The following is a 17,696-nucleotide window of genomic DNA, read 5'->3' on the forward strand; positions in this document are numbered from 1 at the left end:
GGATCAAAGTCCAATTCCTATTTTAAAAAAAACACATTAGATAGATGCAAGTTAAGTGCATGAATGTGAGAGTGTTACAGTAATGGATTCTGCATGTATTCAATATGTGTGTGTTGCATTGGGTCACTATTTGTTTGCAATGCAACGCTGATGGTTATTTATTTTTGCAATTGCATGGAATACATTGAGTCCTGCATCGTTTGTAGGGGGTGCAGGCAGAGCTAGAGAGAGCAGGCTTTTCTGCCACCTCCTGTAAGAAGCAGTGTTGCCCTGTCTCTCTGGTTAAGGTGCAGTCAGCAGTCGGAGGGTTGGATTGGCGCAGGCTCCAGTCTATTTGACGTCAGTGTGGAGTGGGGCTGAGCCTGGCGCACTCTGTGTCTCTCCCTCCATTGTGAGCTGCCGAAGGATGCGATCGGGCTGATCTGCTGCCGCCGCCCCGCTGTACACACACACACAACACACAGCCCACCAGCACTGAGCCCACCACACACACACACACACAGGCAGCCCCCCCTCCTTCCATCTGTCCCCTTCCCACTGGGGCTCAATCTTGCAACGACAAGGAAAAAAAATACTCTTCCTCCTCTTCCAGGATCTTTCTCTCTCCCTCCTTCTCCCCTCATCCGCTGTTCACCGCCAACAGGAAAAGGAGTGAGCCTCGTCCCCTGGCTTTGGATGTGCGATTAAATCCCAGCGTCTCCCAACACCGAGGGTTCAGTCCGAGAGTGTGAGTTGAGTGAGGAGAGGCCAGAGCTACTTGCCAACAGCAACCATGGGATGTACAATGAGCGCCGAGGAGAGGGCAGCCATGGAGCGGAGCAAAGCCATCGAGAAAACCATCAAAGAGGATGGCATCAGCGCCGCCAAGGATGTCAAGCTGCTGCTTCTCGGTGAGAGCCTGGGCTGTCCACCCCAAACCCCCTGTCTCCCCTTTCCCTGCCTGGGGACTCTCTTCAGCCGGCCTGCTGCCTCACTCCGCTCCCACCCTTGCTAATCTCCCTTTATCCCCCCTCATATTTGTCAAACCTTCCTCTTTTTTTCTTCCTCTCCACTCCCCAACCCTACTTTCTCAATTTTCTCCTTTTTTTCCCCCACAGGGGCGGGAGAATCAGGGAAAAGCACCATCGTAAAGCAAATGAAGTAAGTGGCTTCTGTTTTTATTTTACATTTTTTTGGTATGGATTTTAATATGGTGGAGACACTTTTTCTGTATGTCCACTGTTCATTTTGAGTCGAGACTGTATCTTGAGGTTAAGATGTATATTAATGGCAGGGGCCCGCCATGTTTATGGTGCTATTATCTTACATTCTTATGTCCAATATATTGACGGTTTTGGTGAAAGGGACTGTGACTCTTCCCAACATGTGCAGTGTGGTTGGTGATTGGGGAGTCAGATTTTTTTCTGGGGTGGGGTCCATTTTTTTTGTGTTAATATTCCTGTTTCTTTGGAAAGGGTGTGGGTCTGGTGTATTTATGCTGTAGCTCTGTCACCATAGCAGGACTTGCATCTGTGAATGTGCAAAGATGCATCAGGATTGAGACTCTGCTTCAGAGGAGGGGCGGGTGGGGGGAGGGGGGAGATCATCCCCAGCTACCAATTAACCTTTAATGCCAAGCTTTCATCTTTCAACCTTTTTTTTGTCATGTTTGATCGCTTGAAATTGGCTGCGATGCCAGTTACATGGTATTTAAAAAAAAACATCGAATGCGGATTCAACCTGACAGATGGCAGATTGAACACTTGCCATTTAAAGATTGTTTTAACTGAGATATTATGGTTCATTGTTACAATTAATCAGCCAGAATTCACTTGGGGTTTCAATAACAAGTGGTACACTCATTGCTAGCAAATTGGTGAGATTACCTGGATCACATAGCGGATTGGTCCCACCCTTCTCTATCCACTCCCCTTGCATCTTGTTTTCTTTATTGATTGTATAGATTCTTACAGTTTGGGGGCTAAGGAAATATGTTTTGGCAATGGCAATGTCTTCTTCTTAAGCACAAATTGTTGCTTTACAGGGATAATTCAGGCCTCTTTATTATCCATGTATAAATTGCCCAGGTCTGTGTTTATGTATAAGTATCACTAAGATCAGATACAAAAATCAGGAACTCATGGAATGTTGGCCTTTTCCTTAAGTAGCCTGGGATACAAACGTGAGGATTTTGTGTTTCAGCCTTGAATATAGGGCCTTGGGCAGACCCCAAAATATTGTGGATGCTGGAATCTGAAACAAAAACAGAAAATGCTGAAAAATCTCAGGAAGCCTGACAGCATCTGTGGGATGAGAATAGAGCCAACGTTTCTAATCTAGATGACCCTTTGTCGACTCAAAAAATTGGTTCTATTCTCTCTCCACAGACGCTGTCAAGCCTGCTGTGATTTTCCAGCATTTTCTGTTTTTGTCCTCATTTGACATGTTGTATTTGGTACTGGCCATCACATTTCAGGATAGATATATGGACTTCAAAGAGAGTATTGTGTAGATTCATCAGATTGATACAGGGGCTTAAAGAGTTAACTAATGAGGAGAGGTTGCATAAACTAGACAATCATTCCCCTGAGTTTAGATGGTTGAGTGGCCTGATCAAGATGTTTAAAATAACAAAAGGATTTAATAGGGTAGGTACACAGGAACTTGGGTGGGGTAATCGAAGGCGTAGGGCACAAATTTTAAATAAAATCCAGGCCTTTGAATTGAAATCAAGAAACACTTTTTACACAAAGGGGCATGAGAAAGCTGTAGATTCTAGGACATTTCACATTTTGTGGTCTGAGATTGGTTGATCTGTGTTGGTTAAGGGAATGGAGATATGAATCAAATACAGGTACATGGACTTGAAGATTATACTGCTTGAATGGCAGAACAGGTTTAAGAGCGTGAATAGGTCTGTTTTTGTTTTTGCCTGTGACTGGGCCAGCCTTGTATGTTATATCTTGGAGCTGCATAATTTGCCTGTGCATCTGCTTGAAAGCTGTCTTTTTTTGTAGTTGTCTATATGTCTTAATTTAGAATGGAAAATTACCTGTACAACAGCACATTTTTCTGTATGTTATAGCCCAGATCAACCAATTTCATGAACAACTGGCTGGGGATCTATGTCTAGGAATCTGGATCTTATTTGCATGATAGTGCCATGGTTGTAGTCCAAAAGTGATGGTGCTGTAGCTTGGATTTGTATCTGTGTATTGTGCATTGCTTGTTTCTTATGTGGGTTTGGTCTGTGCAATGTGAGGACATCAGTGCGAAATTGGTGTTGGGATTTGGGATGGCGTAGTGTGGGTTGGAGCCTGGGCTTTCTGGTGTGAAATGGCCTGGGTCTGTGTTTAGCTGCCTGGTCTGGTTCACTTGGGCCCAAGTTTTCATGTTTTAGCTTTCCACCTTTAACATCACCTGTCTCCACTGCTGTCTCAGTTCATCTCCTGCAACCCCATTATAATCTCTGGACTTGACTACTTCCATGCTTCTTGGCAAATCTCCTCCTACATTTTACTCTTAGTAGTTCTGTTGTTGGTGTTCTCACTCTCACTAAGTCCTATTACGGCTGTACTTGCTGATCCACATTGGCTCCCAATCTGGCCGTAACTCAGTTGGTCATTTTTGGCTCAGAAGGATGCCATTTGGTCCATCGGGTTCATGCTGGTTCCCTGCAGAGCAATCCAGTCGCTCCCAGTTCCCTGCTTCATCCCCTTAATCCTGATGGTTTATTTCCTTCCAGTTGCCCATCCAATTTCCCTTGGAGTTCATTGATTGTTTTTGCCTCTGTCACTCTTGTTTTAAAATTTGCACCCTTGTTTCAATTCCCTCCATGGTCTCGTCGTTCTCCATATCCTCCAGTTCCCACGTTCCTCAGATATCTGCCCTCCTTCCATCCTGATCTCTTGACTCTGCCTGATTTTAATCGCTGCACTCTTGGAGACTGTGCCTTTAGCTGCCAGAACCCTAAGTCCTGGTGCCCTATCCCGAAACCTCTTGGCCCCTCTTCCTCTTTGAACATGAGCCTGAAAATCTACCTCTTTGACCAAGCTTTTGGTTAGCTGGCCACGCTAAAGGTGCTGTAGCAATGTAGTTCCTTGTTAGGTGGTTATTCTGAGTTGTGGGTTTGTTGTAGAGCTGTGGCCTCTTGCTCAGTGTCTGCACCCAGCCCAGTGCGGGGCCCGGAGCTGGGAGGGTTTCCCGGGCTCGCAGCTGAGCCCGGAGCTCAGTCTGAGCAGGGGCAGCCAGCCTGTGGCGGCCCCGCGGCGCTGCAGGGCGGCGAGACTTGGCGAAGCGGCCCCAGGAGCGGAGTGTGAGAGCCGCGGCCGCGCAGAGTTTTTCAGGCACTTTGGCTGGTGGACAGCGCCCTGGGAAACGGCGGGAGGCGGATTGGGAGAGATCGGGCCGGCTCGGGGGTACTCGGCTGCCGGGAAAGGGATCGGTCACTCTGGGATTGGTCACTCAGTGGTATTGGTCAGATCTTTGGGATTGGTCATTTTAGGTTTGGTCACTTCAGGATTGGTCGGTCACTGGGACTGGTCACTTTAGGATTGGTCACTGGGACTGGTCGGTCACTGGGATTGGTCACTTTAGGATTGGTCGCTCACTAGGATTGGTCAGACCACTGGGTTGGTTGCTTATTGGGTAGCAGTGCCCCAGAACCTGGAGAAGGGGCTTTGTCCCCATTGATCATGGCCCAGTTACCATTGGTGTGAAATTTCGTGCTGGGCTGACACCGGGGACACAAGCACACCACATCAGCTTGGTTTGTCTTTAGGCCTGGCGTGGTTGTAAATCAGTCAGCAGCAAGAAGCCTGTTTCTTCCTTTCTTCAGCAGTGCTGCAGAATTTGCTTGTTCACATTGCAATCAGCAAACTAATGGTGCAAGATTGTACACAGCTGGATTCTTGAAAGTCAACATTTGGGATTTGTAATTCTTCTAGTTGTTGGGTAATTTGGAAGACAAATGGGAAAGATGGAATGGGTCGAGAATTAAGCCCTATCTCGCGTACCTGTCTTGCAAGGGTCCTCGTGTTCATTTTCACTCCTGAAAGAAACATCAGGAAGTTATCTCCTGGGTGGTACCTATTGCTAATAAAATCACACTGCAGATCGTTTACAGTTTTGTTGCCAAAATTGAGAGTCATCAGCAGTAACCATATAAAATTTGCATTTATATAGCACCTTTAACATGGGATAGGATATTTTACTAGTATAGACCATACAATTGTTAAATAAAAACAGTATCCCCACATACCACACCATGTTTGAAATAGATGCTTTTTACTGCATGACTTGATCACACAGACAATTCATCTGTGCTACCCACCATCCTGCTCTCATCTTGGCAAAAATGGATCAGTCTGATTCTACAGTTTCATGTATTGTAAAGAATCTGTGCATGGGCATGTTGACTTTATGCTGTTTAATCTGTCTAGATTTGCTTTGATTGTTCTTATTGTGTAGTCTCTTCAGTGTGTCAGTACTTTGCAATGCATTTCTGCCTATTTATTAAGCAAGTTTTTTTCAACAATGCAAAATTATGTGAGCTGTACAGAAATTGGGAATTCATAGGTTGTTTGAACCAACTGGACACAGTAATTTGTCTAAAAAGCATTGCAAATGTATTTAGATTTACAAGTTATTCCACAGGGAGTAAAATGCTGGCAATTGCATTAAACCATTGTAAATTAATGTCTTTCAATTCGACAGCACTCCTCTGTTTAAGAATAAAAAGGTGGCAAATGAACGCTCCAATTCTTGGCTGTTATTAACAAAAAAGTTTGTCATCATCATTTCTGTTTGATCTATAAAAACAAAAGACAAAATCTATAAGATATTTGGATTCATTTAGGCATTTGTTGGATGGACAGAGAGTGAGAACAGATCCAAATACTAGACTTCTGGAGACTATCCACTGGTATATTCTGTAATACTTCAGACACGAGTCAAATTCTAAATATTTGGGATGGGCACCCAATTATTTCCTTCCAGTGAACATTTAAGAATCCTTGGATTTTCGAAGAGTATCTGGATACAGTTGTCTTATGAGACATGCCTTGGAGATGTATCTTTGCTGCATGCTTCAGCCAGGTCACAACTGATAAATAGTGGGAGGTATTCTTCGGTGGACCGAATAATTTCTTGTACTTGCAAAGACCTGAAGATGCAATAACAATTCATGGAAGTTTACATTTGTGGATAAGAACAGCGCCAGGGTTTGGATCACATCTCTAATATTTGGGTCCAGTGCAATGGAGGTCAATGCAATGAAGCCTGGATTAGAGTATAATCGTTATCTTGCAAGGAAACTTTTGGTGGGTGAAATTCAGAATTGTTCTCTGAAAGTGGTTCCATTTCTTAGAACATTGAAAGAATGAATTGAAGGGGGATGTTTGAATGCTTTGCTTTGATAGGGATTCAGGCATTGTGGTATTTTGCCACTTGTATAATACTGTGATCTTGCAAATACTGAATTCCCTTTTTTCTTGTACATGGATTCTCATCATTATCAAATTACTATTTAGTTATTCAATAATCTCTTTGCAACTATCAATTATTATGTGCTGTGTCTCAAACTTGAGAACAAGAGCAACAAATAACATAAATTTTTTGAGAATCACCTGCATCAAATCATTTTAACATAGTGAAAAGATGAAAAGATTTCACAGATACATTGTGATGATGGTCAAATATCAAGAGAGTCTGAACACTGATTTGCTTCACAGCTTGCAATAATGGGCAGGATACAAATATTGAAAGGATTATGTCTTTTTATGTTGTTTTTGTTTTAGAACTCCCATTCGTGCTATTGTTAGGTCCCCAATCTCTGCAGTTCCAGATGATTAATTAGATACAGTGACAGTGAACCTGTTGCACCTGATCCTGTATAACTGGTTGTTTTGCGAAGCAGGTCAGCTCGTAGGGAGCATAAGAACGTTTGTATCTTGTAATAGCTCAGTCAAAACAGAGAGGTTGACATTGTGCAAAATGCCATTGATTTATTTTAAATTGCCGCTTTATCTAAGATGTTGATGTTTATCTAAGATGCAGGAGAGATTTTAAGGAGTGATATTACAGTGCAATAATCCACCAACCAACAAAGTAACCATGCTGAAGTTGAAGTATGTTCCTCTGAATTGTCCTACAATCCTTTCAGTGTTCAAGGCATAGGTCTCCCACTTCCTGACTTTTTTTTGTCGTCATGCTATAAAGGTGCAAGGCACATTACACCCTGTTAGGAGACATTTTGCATATGGTCCTCTTACTCATTGGCGATGTCAGATTTTGCTCCAGTGACATGATAAATATACATTGAGTCTCAAGAGCTGCACTCTAAATTTATGTCTGTGAAGCAATTGCACTTCCAATTCCCTTTCCTCCACAACCTGCTAGAGTAACAGTCTTATAAACCTAAAACACAGAAGCGAATGAATTAAGGTACAGGATACCTTGGGTAGCTTGATGTAGAATATCTGGCAATTCAGATTGATGCTCATCGTTGCATCATAATTCTGAAAGCTGTCATCCGCAGAACACTAAAAGCAGATGAGTTCCATTGGAGAGCCAGAATTTGAAATATTTTAATCAACGCACAAGCTGAAGATTCATAACAGGAATTATGCTGTCCACCTTGAAACGTTTCCGAATTATTGCAATTTTGTGAATTTAAACAGTGTACAATATTTTCACTCAAATGAATGAGATTATTGAATTTTAAATTCTTAATAATCTAGGTTCAAAGTCCAATTTTATTTAATTATTTTGAATGTGTGGGACTGAGTCAGTTTAACATGTTTTCCTTCTCCATTTTGAAATTGTTGCTGATGGGGACAGTGCATTGGTTGGTACACAGGCATTTTATCTGTGGGAATTGGATTAGATTCCAGTGTGGCCCAACACTCTGCTCCTTGGAGCGGTTGTAAGGGATGTGGGCATGCTCCAATTTCAATCCAGTTCTTACTGGGTGTAAGTTCATAGTGTGGATTGCCCACACCTAATATCAATCAGTAGCTTTGCTCAGGTGGAATTTGTGGATGGCTCCATTATTGGTGCAGTAGGCAATAATTTTTCAGGTTACATTTAAAACACATTGGGAATTTATTTTGAAGTTAGCATTCTTTATAAGTGGCGTGAAGTGCTTGATGAGGCAATATTGATGGAGCTTTATCCTGTAAGTAATCCATACTGCACCCTCTTTGAGAGCGCTCTCTTGGGTGGTACGGAGAAGTCTTCTCTGGACCGACTGAATAACAAAAGTAACTACTGCCGCAATCTCCAACTGCCCCAGTCAGCTTGAATCATTTGGTAGCATTCTCGCCTCAGAGCCAAAGCTGAATACTTCAATTCAGCATTGAGGCAGTCTGTGAAAGCTGACCCCATCCCTGTAAATGATGCTGTAGAAGGAGAGAATGTAGTTGAGATGCAGAGATGGGACAAATAAATAGTTTGAGTCAGTATTGCATGGGCATTGGATGTCCAAAGTCAGACCTTGTTGGAAAGTCAAGATACATCTTTCTCCATCCCTCCCCATTTTGCCCTATAGTTAATGGCTGCACCTTCAACTGCTTGGACCCTACATCTTGGGATTCCCTCCTTAACCTCTTTCTCCCATTTCTCTACTTCCCTTCAAGAATCTCTTTTGGCCACCTTCCCAATATCTTCTCCTTTGGTCCAGCCTCTTTTTTTTACTGTCTCACGAAGCACATTGATGTTTGTCTATGTTAAAGATGCGGCCATAAATGCAAGTTAATGTTGACAAAGACTTTTACTATTACTGCAGCACAGTCACGATTACCAAGAACATCTATTCAACCTTGGGCATTAGTTTGAGAAGGACAGAAGATGAAGCGGAACAATTCAAATCAAACGCTTTAGGACAGATGAACACAGAGCTGAGAAGCAATAGCATTTCTAAGTAGCTTTGAGAGGGAGGAAGGCTGGCATTGGCATGATAGTTGGAAAGAACAGATGGATGACAAGTGAGATTAGGTAGCGGGGAGTTTAGGTAGCCTGAGGAAGGATGAGCACAAATAACATTGGTTAACATTGAAACAAGGAAGTCTGTGGGGAGGGAACTAAGAGACAAGTAGATAGGCGTTGATTAATTGTAACTTGGTGAGAAGGGGTGATAAAAAGATGAGGGTCCAGTTTGCAGATGGAAAGGAACTAGCAGATGATCTTGATTTTGGAAGAGGAATTCCATTAACTTTTTACATTTGGTTCTTGAGATGATGGAGAGGGGTGGAAAAAAGAGGCTTAAGGAACCATTACTTTTGCCCTCTAGGATGATGCTGGGTTATTGTGTGATTTTGACTGAAGCGGGTACAAAGAACAACACAGCACAGCAAACAGGCGCTTCGGCCCAACATAGAGGATAGTGGTGGCTTATGGCTACTATACATTTTGCTGAAGCTTGTCTTCTGACTTAAAGAAGCTAAGAACGATGATCTAGAGCTGTAACTGCAGTATTAATCTAACACTTTTGAATAGATGCTGACTAAATAGCGAGGCATCTTGAGGGGAATTGCTTGATAGAGCAGACGCAGCACGGTTTCGTTAAGGGGAAGTCGTGTCTGACAGGAGGTTTACTAGGCTGATACCGGAGTTGAGGGGGTTGAGCTATGAGGAGAGGCTGAATAAACTAGGCTTGTACTCGTTAGAGTTTAGAAGAATGAGGGGAGATCTCATTGAGACATATAAGATGATGAATGGGATGGATAGGATAGAGGTGGAGAGACTCTTCCCGCTCAGAAAGGACAGTAGGACTAGGGGGCACAGCCTCAAGATAAAGGGGGGGCGGTTTAGAACGGAGTTGAGGAGGAACTTCTTCACTCAAAGGGTGGTGAATCTTTGGAATTCTCTGCCCGTTGAGGTGGTGGAGGCTGCCTCGCTAAATATTTTTAAGGCGCGGGTTGATGGGTTTTTGATAAGCGAGGGGATTAAGGGTTATGGGGAGAGGGCGGGAATGTGGAACTGAGCCATGACAGATCAGCCATGATCTTATTGAATGGCGGGGCAGGCTCGAAGGGCTAGATGGCCTACTCCTGCTCCTATTTCTTATGTTCTTATGTTATTGTACATGTCCTATCTTTTCTTGACTGATTTTCGCATTTGTACTTTTATTATTTTGTGTAAAGCAACAGTCTAATTTGTGCAAAAAGGTGGTAAAAACACCATCCTCACTTCACCCTTTCTACCTCTTGTTTGTAAATCAATTCACATTCTTTGGGAACCAGGAAATGCTTTGATTAAATACAGCCTACTCCATCTATATCCCATCTTGCTGTTTAATTGTGATTGATAAGTGAGTAGTTTTCATTTGGTCATACTCCTAAATATAGATATACGTTTTTTTAAAAAAGTCTTAATTAAAAGTTATGACAAGAATAAAAATCCTTTATTACCTGGAAGATGCACTACTTGTCATTGTTATTTTATCTTTCATTGGCCCTGCTTAATGTGGTTTTATCACAATCACTCCATGCGGAGATCATAAAATCTGATGTCTCACCCCATACTTCACGAATTTAAAACTTCACAATCAAAACAGTATTACCACTGAATGTATAGTTTTAACATATTACATCATTACATCAGTCCAGTGGTTTCCTTAACATTTTTGGATGGGATATATTGAGAGTTCAGCTGATCCAACTTGCAATGGCAAGTCTGTTGAAAGTAAAAACTGAAAGGTTCCTCTCTAAGCAAGCCTAGTAATCTCTAGTCCCTTTCTTAACAAAAGAACACATTACTAATGGGGTGGTACAGTGGTTAGCATTACTGCCTCACAGTGCCTGGAATCTGGGTTTGATTCCCAGCTTGGATCACTGTCTATGCAGAGTCTGCACGTTCTCCTTGTGTCTTTGTAGGTTTCCTCCGGGTGCTTCGGTTTCCTCCCACAGTCTGAAAGATGTGCTGGTTAGGTGCATTGACCATGTTAAATTCTTCCTCAGTGTACCTGAACAGGTGCTGGAGTGTGGCGGCTAGGGGAGTTTCACAGTAACTTCGTTGCAGTGACACTAATAAATAAACTTTAAAACTAGAGAAATGCAAGTTAATAATATAGAAAGTGCAAAGAGGGAAAAGCATAATCGTATATTGCTTTACCATCACAATATTGCCAGAAATATGTTCAGCACAATTTGGATGACTGTACAGTGTGTGTTTATGTTTGCAGTGTTGTCCTGTACTGCTTCTAAATAAGACCCACTCCACTTACTATAAAACAAAAAGATTATATCTCATTACTGTTAGCTTTTAGTTGTCTCTTTGCACCTGCTTCGTGTATGAGAAAGTGTCCATGTTCTAACTTGTCTTTTTAGGACCCTGAGGCAAGTTGAAGCGTGTTCATCTGAATGATCGCACAATCCTTTAATGTTCAATTTATAGGTCTCCTGCTGATAACACCGTCCCATTTAACCTTTTCTTCATAAGCTTTCCTTGCAACAAGTTTCCATAAGTTTTCAAATAATAAATGTTCTTTTAAAGATTCAAATACTTTTTAATAAACTTTCTTCCATGAACCAAGGTGTTCTAAAGAAACTGGAGTTGTGTGCTGCTAAATCAGAGAATCTCTACAGTGTAAAAGGAGGCCATTTGGCCCAATGAGTCTGCGTCAAGTCTCTGATAGAATATCCACCCTACCCTATCCCATGGCTAATCTATCTAACCTACACATTTTAAGAAACTGAGGGACAATTTAGCATGGCCAATCTGCCTAAGTGTCTTCTGTGGAAGGAAACCAGAGCACCCAGAGAAAACCCACGCAGATGTGGGAAGAATGTGCAAACTCCACACAGACACCCAAGACTGGAATTGAACCCGGTTCCCTGGCGCTCTGTGACAGCTGTACTAACCACTGTGCCACCCGGTCACCCTTGGTATGATAGGGTCATGTAACCTCATTTAATTTGGTGAGATATGTGGATAAATATATGTGCAGCATGATAGTCTGTTAGATTAGATAACATATCCCAAACAAGTTGATTATTAAATGCTTGAATTAAATTGCGGTGAAGGAAATTGGGGGCATAGTCCACTTTTATTTTGGATCCTGGTCTGAATCATTTCAGAAGGAAATGGCCCATGTCTCCTATTAATAAGGGTGGGGAGATCTAGATGGCTGTTTATATTGGAACTTAGCTTTTTATACCCCCCAAGCAGAGTCGGAATCAGGTTTCTGAGAGACAGTGAGATATTTCTGGAGCAGTCCACAGCACAGAACTGCTTGTCGTTAAGCAAGCTTAGGGATTCATTGGAAAATCTCCCTGTAATAGCGCTGAGCATGGACTGTTTAAGTTTTTTTTAAATTGCTGTACTGTTGTAGTAGGACTCTTGAGATTGCGGTTAGCATTAATTAGTAGGGCAGTACTAGGGGATATTCGATATTGCGCCTGACTCATCCTGTACCTGATTTGCGAGCATTTAGTACAAATAGTGGAAGGTTTAATTCTCAGACCTGCTATCGATCATCTGTTGGGGCATAACTAAACATAAACCAAACAGAAGGGAGTTTTGATGGGCGACTATCTCTGACCTTAAGATGTTACTGATTATTTTAGGATTATCTAGTCAAAGAGGACTTGACCATTCTTCACAAACTTGCATTGCAACTGTCCTTTTTGTCTGCTCTGGTAATTTCCCTGGATTGGACTAAATGAAAGCTGGACATAAGAACATAAGAAATAGGAGCAGGAGTAGGCCATCTAGCCCTTCAAGCCTGCCCCGCCATTCAATAAGATCATGGCTGATCTGTCGTGGCTCAGTTCCACTTTCCCGCCCTCTCCCCATAACCCTTAATCCCCTCTCTTATCAAGAACCCATCAACCCGCTTCTTAAAAATATTTAGCGAGGCAGCCTCCACCACTTCAACGGGCAGAGAATTCCAGAGATTCACCACCCTTTGAGTGAAGAAGTTCCTCCTCAACTCCGTTCTAAACCGCCTCCCCTTTATCTTGAGGCTGTGCCCCCTAGTCCTACTGTCTTTTTTGAGCGGGAAGAGTCTCTCCACCTCTATCCTATCCATCCCATTCATCATCTTATACGTCTCAATGAGATCTCCCCTCATTCTTCTAAACTCTAACGAGTACAAGCCTAGTTTATTCAGCCTCTCCTCATAGCTCAATCCCCTCAACTCCGGTATCAGCCTAGTAAACCTCCTCTGCACTCCCTCCAGGGCCAAAATATCCTTGCGCAGGTGCGGCGCCCAAAACTGCACACAGTACTCCAGCTGCGGCCTCACCAATGCCCTATACAGCTGCAGCAAGACCTCCCTACTTTTATATTCAATCCCCCTCGCTATGAAGGCCAGCATCCCATTCGCCTTCCTGACCACCTGCTGCACCTGCAAGATGGGACACTTCCCATCATGAGGGAGGGACAGCCAGGTTAAGATTCAGCACTGCACCACTATGGTGCATGTCTGGTTGTGTTTTTGGTGGTTTGGAAACAGATCACTCAGCAAGTGCTCTTAACTCAACGTTACCCCACCAGGGGAATCTGTGAGGACAGCAAATGCGGAATAAAAGGGCTGATGGATGTTTCTGATTCTCTGATTTACTCTGTTTCAATTTGCAAGAATTCTAAATTGTATTTTTAATTTAAATTGGTGGCTAAATCCAGTATTGTTACAATTTTAAAATGGCTTTTGATGCTTATTGCTGGAAGAGTTTTATCCTAATTTGTGTGTGTGCGTGGGTGGGGGTTTGGTGAATATTTATATTGTGATTTAAGATTCCATGGCAACATTGGGCTGAATTTTTCTGTTTGAGTTTCAAGTGTAATGTTGAACATATTTCCAGTCGTGTACCTGGACACGTGTGACTGGATAAAGGACACCATCTTCCAAATCTTATTTTTAGTGTATCTTCACAATTAAACTGTTTCTTACACTTTGAGCAATACTGGAGGAAAGTGGTGGAAAGATCCATCAGCCCACTGAACTGCATTGAATGCGCCTTTCATGGCCAACAAGTCCTGGCGTGGGATTTGAACCCCGAGTTTATGGTCCAGAGGTAGGGATGCTGCCACTGCCCCATAAATCATCCCATCTGCCAAATAAGAAACTGCCTCCAGCAGCACCGTCCGGTTGGAGACAGCAGGTGGCCTGAGGATGTGGGAGGACTAATCGGGGGACTGAAGGGAAGGGTTGGCTGACAGACCTATTGTGGGTGCGATGTGCTGCTGAGATGAGTAAACAAAAAGGTAAAAGGGGGTATATAGGAATGTGGGGTCGAAGTTAAAATCAGATCAGCCATGATCATATTGACTGCTGGAGCTGGCTCAAAGGACTAAGTGGCCTACCCCTGCATCTACTCCATATGTTCATAGGAATGGACAAGGAGATAGCAGCACAAGTGACAAGCAAAGAGTGAGGAATAAACAGTGACCAGCATTTGCCTGCAGATGTCTTGAAGATTGCCAACTTTGTCCTTCAGAGTGCCCGCTCTTTGTGAAGTATGACACTGTGGCCTGCTGCTCTGGGCTTGCCACCTGTGAGTAGATGAATTACAGAAATGGGGGAATCATGGGCTGCAGTCAAAAGTCCAGAGCCTGCAATGGATGCTGTAAATTGCATCTTCAATTGTCTTTCTTTGCTGAGAGGCAGGGTACCATCCCACCCACTGAAAAAAAACATTGAAGTATCTGTCAACTTTTCCTGGATTCGCTACCTCTTGACCTGGGAATATTCCCCCGGATGGCTCTCTTGATGGTGGCCTCAATCACTCTAGCATCTACCTGGAAGCTGAATCCAGTGAATTAGAAAGTATTTAGTTTGACAGATGTGGAGTAGGGAATTTTGTCAGAACTATTCCTGATCCAGCAGAGGTGAAGTGAAAGGCCCTGTGTAGTTGGGTAAAGAAGTTGGGCATTAGGGAAGAAGTAACAATGTCTCTGGTCCAGGGGTCTGGTTTAAAGTTTGTCACTGCAGAGAGAAGTTTGATGTTTTGGATTTTGACTGGTGCAATTTATCTTCTATTGTTCAATGGAAAGAGGTTTATCATTAGGCTGGTCCTCCACACTCTTCAGTTTCCCTGTTGTGTGGATTGGTTAGGACAGTGTCTAAAAGGCATTTCATTTCAGATGCAAAACTTTATATTGTTCAGGAGTTACTAAAGAGAGTTGCTGGAATGTTTTATTATTTTGGAATAGGTGGTGTGGAGTTAAGTCCAGTCTTGTGTTTGTCTGCAGATTTATTGTTGCTTCTGTATAACTTTACTTGAAAAATCTAAATTAGTTTCTGGGCCTGAGCTCGATGGTCAGACCATTCCACCATGATGAAGAGATCGGAAGACAGTGTCTGCACTGGCAGACACAAGGTCACGCTTTAGGTGTGTACTTCATGCATCAAATTATAATTCAGTTCATGGGAAATGGCAGCATCCTGTGGGAACTGATTTGCATGGACAGGATGCTAAATTTCTCCTTAGTGTCCAAAGATGTGTAGGTGAGCTGGATTACTCATGGTAAATGTGCACGGTTACAGGAATAGGATGGAAGGGGGGTAAGATGTTCTTTTGGAGAGTCAGTGCAGACTTGATGGGTCAAGTGGCCTCCTTCTGCACTGTAATGTTTCTATGAAAGACAATTTGGGACACATTTCTGTCAATTCTAACAGAGATTCAACCTTTTTTTAAAAGTTGCATAAGAAGCTGTGGGGAAATGCCAGGCGTATCCAAACACTCTGTGGCACAGCTGATTAACACACTGCATGTCTGGGCAGTTTTTCACCCACTACAGTTGTTCTTTCTGATTTCTCTGTATCCCAGCAAGTTCAGCTCTCCAGTGGTTCAGGCCTACCAGTTAACTCCAGTTGTACAGAATCTCTCGGGCTTTCCATTTACTCACATTCCTTTATGGTATTTTAAAATTTCATTCTCAAGGTATGCCCCAGCAGTGGCACTACTGGCATTTGTTGCCCACCTTGAAATGCCCTTAACTGAATGGCTGACTTGGCCACTTCAGAGGGCAGTTAAGAGTTATCACTGAAATCACACATTGGGCAGGTTAGCAGATTTCCTTACCTAAAGAATACGAGTGAACCAGTTGGGTTTTTATGGCAATCCAGCAGCTTAATTAAGACCATAAGAAATAGAAACCGGAGTAGGCTGTTCAGCCCCTCGAGCCTGCTCCGCCATTCAATAGGATCATGACAAATTGTTACTTTTACTGAGGTCAGTTTTCCATTTCTAGATAAGTAACATAACTGCCGTTTATGGTTGGAAGTCTCCTTCCCTGGGTTCCTAGTTCAGTAATTTAACCTCTGCAATATCTTACCCACTGTTCAGAACAACAACTTATATTTATGAGGCATTCCTAGACCTTTCAGGAGCTTTATAAAGCAAAACCTGATACCAAGCTACAGGAGATGTTTGGCAGGTGGCCAAAAGCTTGGGCAAATAGAATTTTCAATAAAGGTGGTAAAAGGGAGAGAGAGGTGAAGATAAAAAGGGAGGGACAGCTTTAGGGCCGAGGTGGCTGGAGGTCACTGTCACCAATGACAGACCAATTCAAAGTGGGGATGCCCAACAGGCCAGAGTTAGAGGAGAGCAGATATCTGAGGTTGCAGGACTAGAGGAGATTACAGAGATGTGGAGGGATGAGGCCAAGGACTGATTTCAAGATAAGGATAAGAATTGTAAATTTAAAATGCAGACATTGTTCAGCCAGGAGGCATTGTGGGTCAGCAAGGAAGGGGTGATGGGTAAAAGGGATTTGGTGCTTGAAAGAGCATTGGGCAGCCATGTTTTGGTGCCCTCAAGTTCATGGGAGTAGAATGTTGGAGGCTGGCCACAGGAGTAATGTAGAGGTGGATGAGGGATTTCACAGCAGGTGAGCTGGGGCACGACCGAGTTAATAGAGGTGACGTTACGTTAGTGGAAATGGACAGTCTCACTGTGACACCGAGATTGCAAACTATCTGAGGCAGCTTCAGACAGTTGCCAGGAAGAGGGATGGAGCCTGTAGCTAAGGAATGGAGTTGGTAGCAGGGACCAAAGACATTGATTTCAGATTTCCCAATATTTAGTTGGAGGAAATTTCTGCTCATCAGTACTGGATGTTGGAATAGCAGGTTATAAACATAGAGACACTGAAGGGACATGGTGGTGAGATAGAGCTGAGTGCACCAGAGTACATATGACATGTTTCTCTTGATGATGCCACTCAAGTGGCATCACATAGATGAGAACTAGGGTGGGGCGAGCGTGGATCCTTGTTGGGGAACTGAAGTTAGTGTCTGGGAGCTGGAAAAGATATTCTGGTTTTCTTCGTATCAAGAAGAATGGAACATGCTGAATGCCATTGGAGAAACATTGGCAGAAGATGCTGATGTGAGCTGTTTCACAGGACGAGACAGACTCATTCAGCTTTGGTTCAGTCACATAGGATGTCATTTGTGACAATGATAGGAAGCAGTTGGTACTCTGACAGGAACAGAACTGTGATTAGAGGGATTCAAACATGAGAGTTCAGGAAAAATGGGTTTGGGAGGTGAAGACACATTTGAGGATTTTGGAAAGGCAAGAGAGAACGGAGATAGCATGGTAGTTTCCAAAGATTGGGGGGGGGGTACTTTTTTAACATAGTTTATTGAGCTGTGGGATGCAAATTGGGCTGGCTAATTTTTTATCTAATCACTATCCAAATGCAGGTGGACCACAGTCATAATATATCTTGGTGGTTTTAATTATGGTATCAGCAGAATTAACTTG

The 17,696-nt window shown here is 43.0% G+C and overlaps 1 protein-coding gene across 2 annotated transcripts in view; it reads left to right on the forward strand.

The window, feature by feature from the left end:
* The first annotated feature begins 347 nt into the window (after positions 1-347).
* Positions 348-17,696, forward strand: part of LOC145342010 (guanine nucleotide-binding protein G(o) subunit alpha) — a 231,442-nt gene continuing 214,093 nt past the window's right edge. Inside the window, exons 1-2 of one of the 2 annotated variants that reach the window (XM_080187142.1) lie at positions 348-890; positions 1,098-1,140. In XM_080187142.1, coding sequence (XP_080043268.1) covers positions 773-890; positions 1,098-1,140 — 161 coding nt within the window. In that variant the 5' untranslated portion in view covers positions 348-772. The remainder of the gene's footprint in view (positions 891-1,097; positions 1,141-17,696) is intronic. The other variant, XM_080187143.1, reaches the window with a different exon arrangement.

This window comes from Carcharhinus amblyrhynchos, chromosome 4 (assembly GCF_965287045.1).
Source record: "Carcharhinus amblyrhynchos chromosome 4, sCarAmb.v2.hapA, whole genome shotgun sequence".
NCBI lineage: Eukaryota > Metazoa > Chordata > Chondrichthyes > Carcharhiniformes > Carcharhinidae > Carcharhinus > Carcharhinus amblyrhynchos.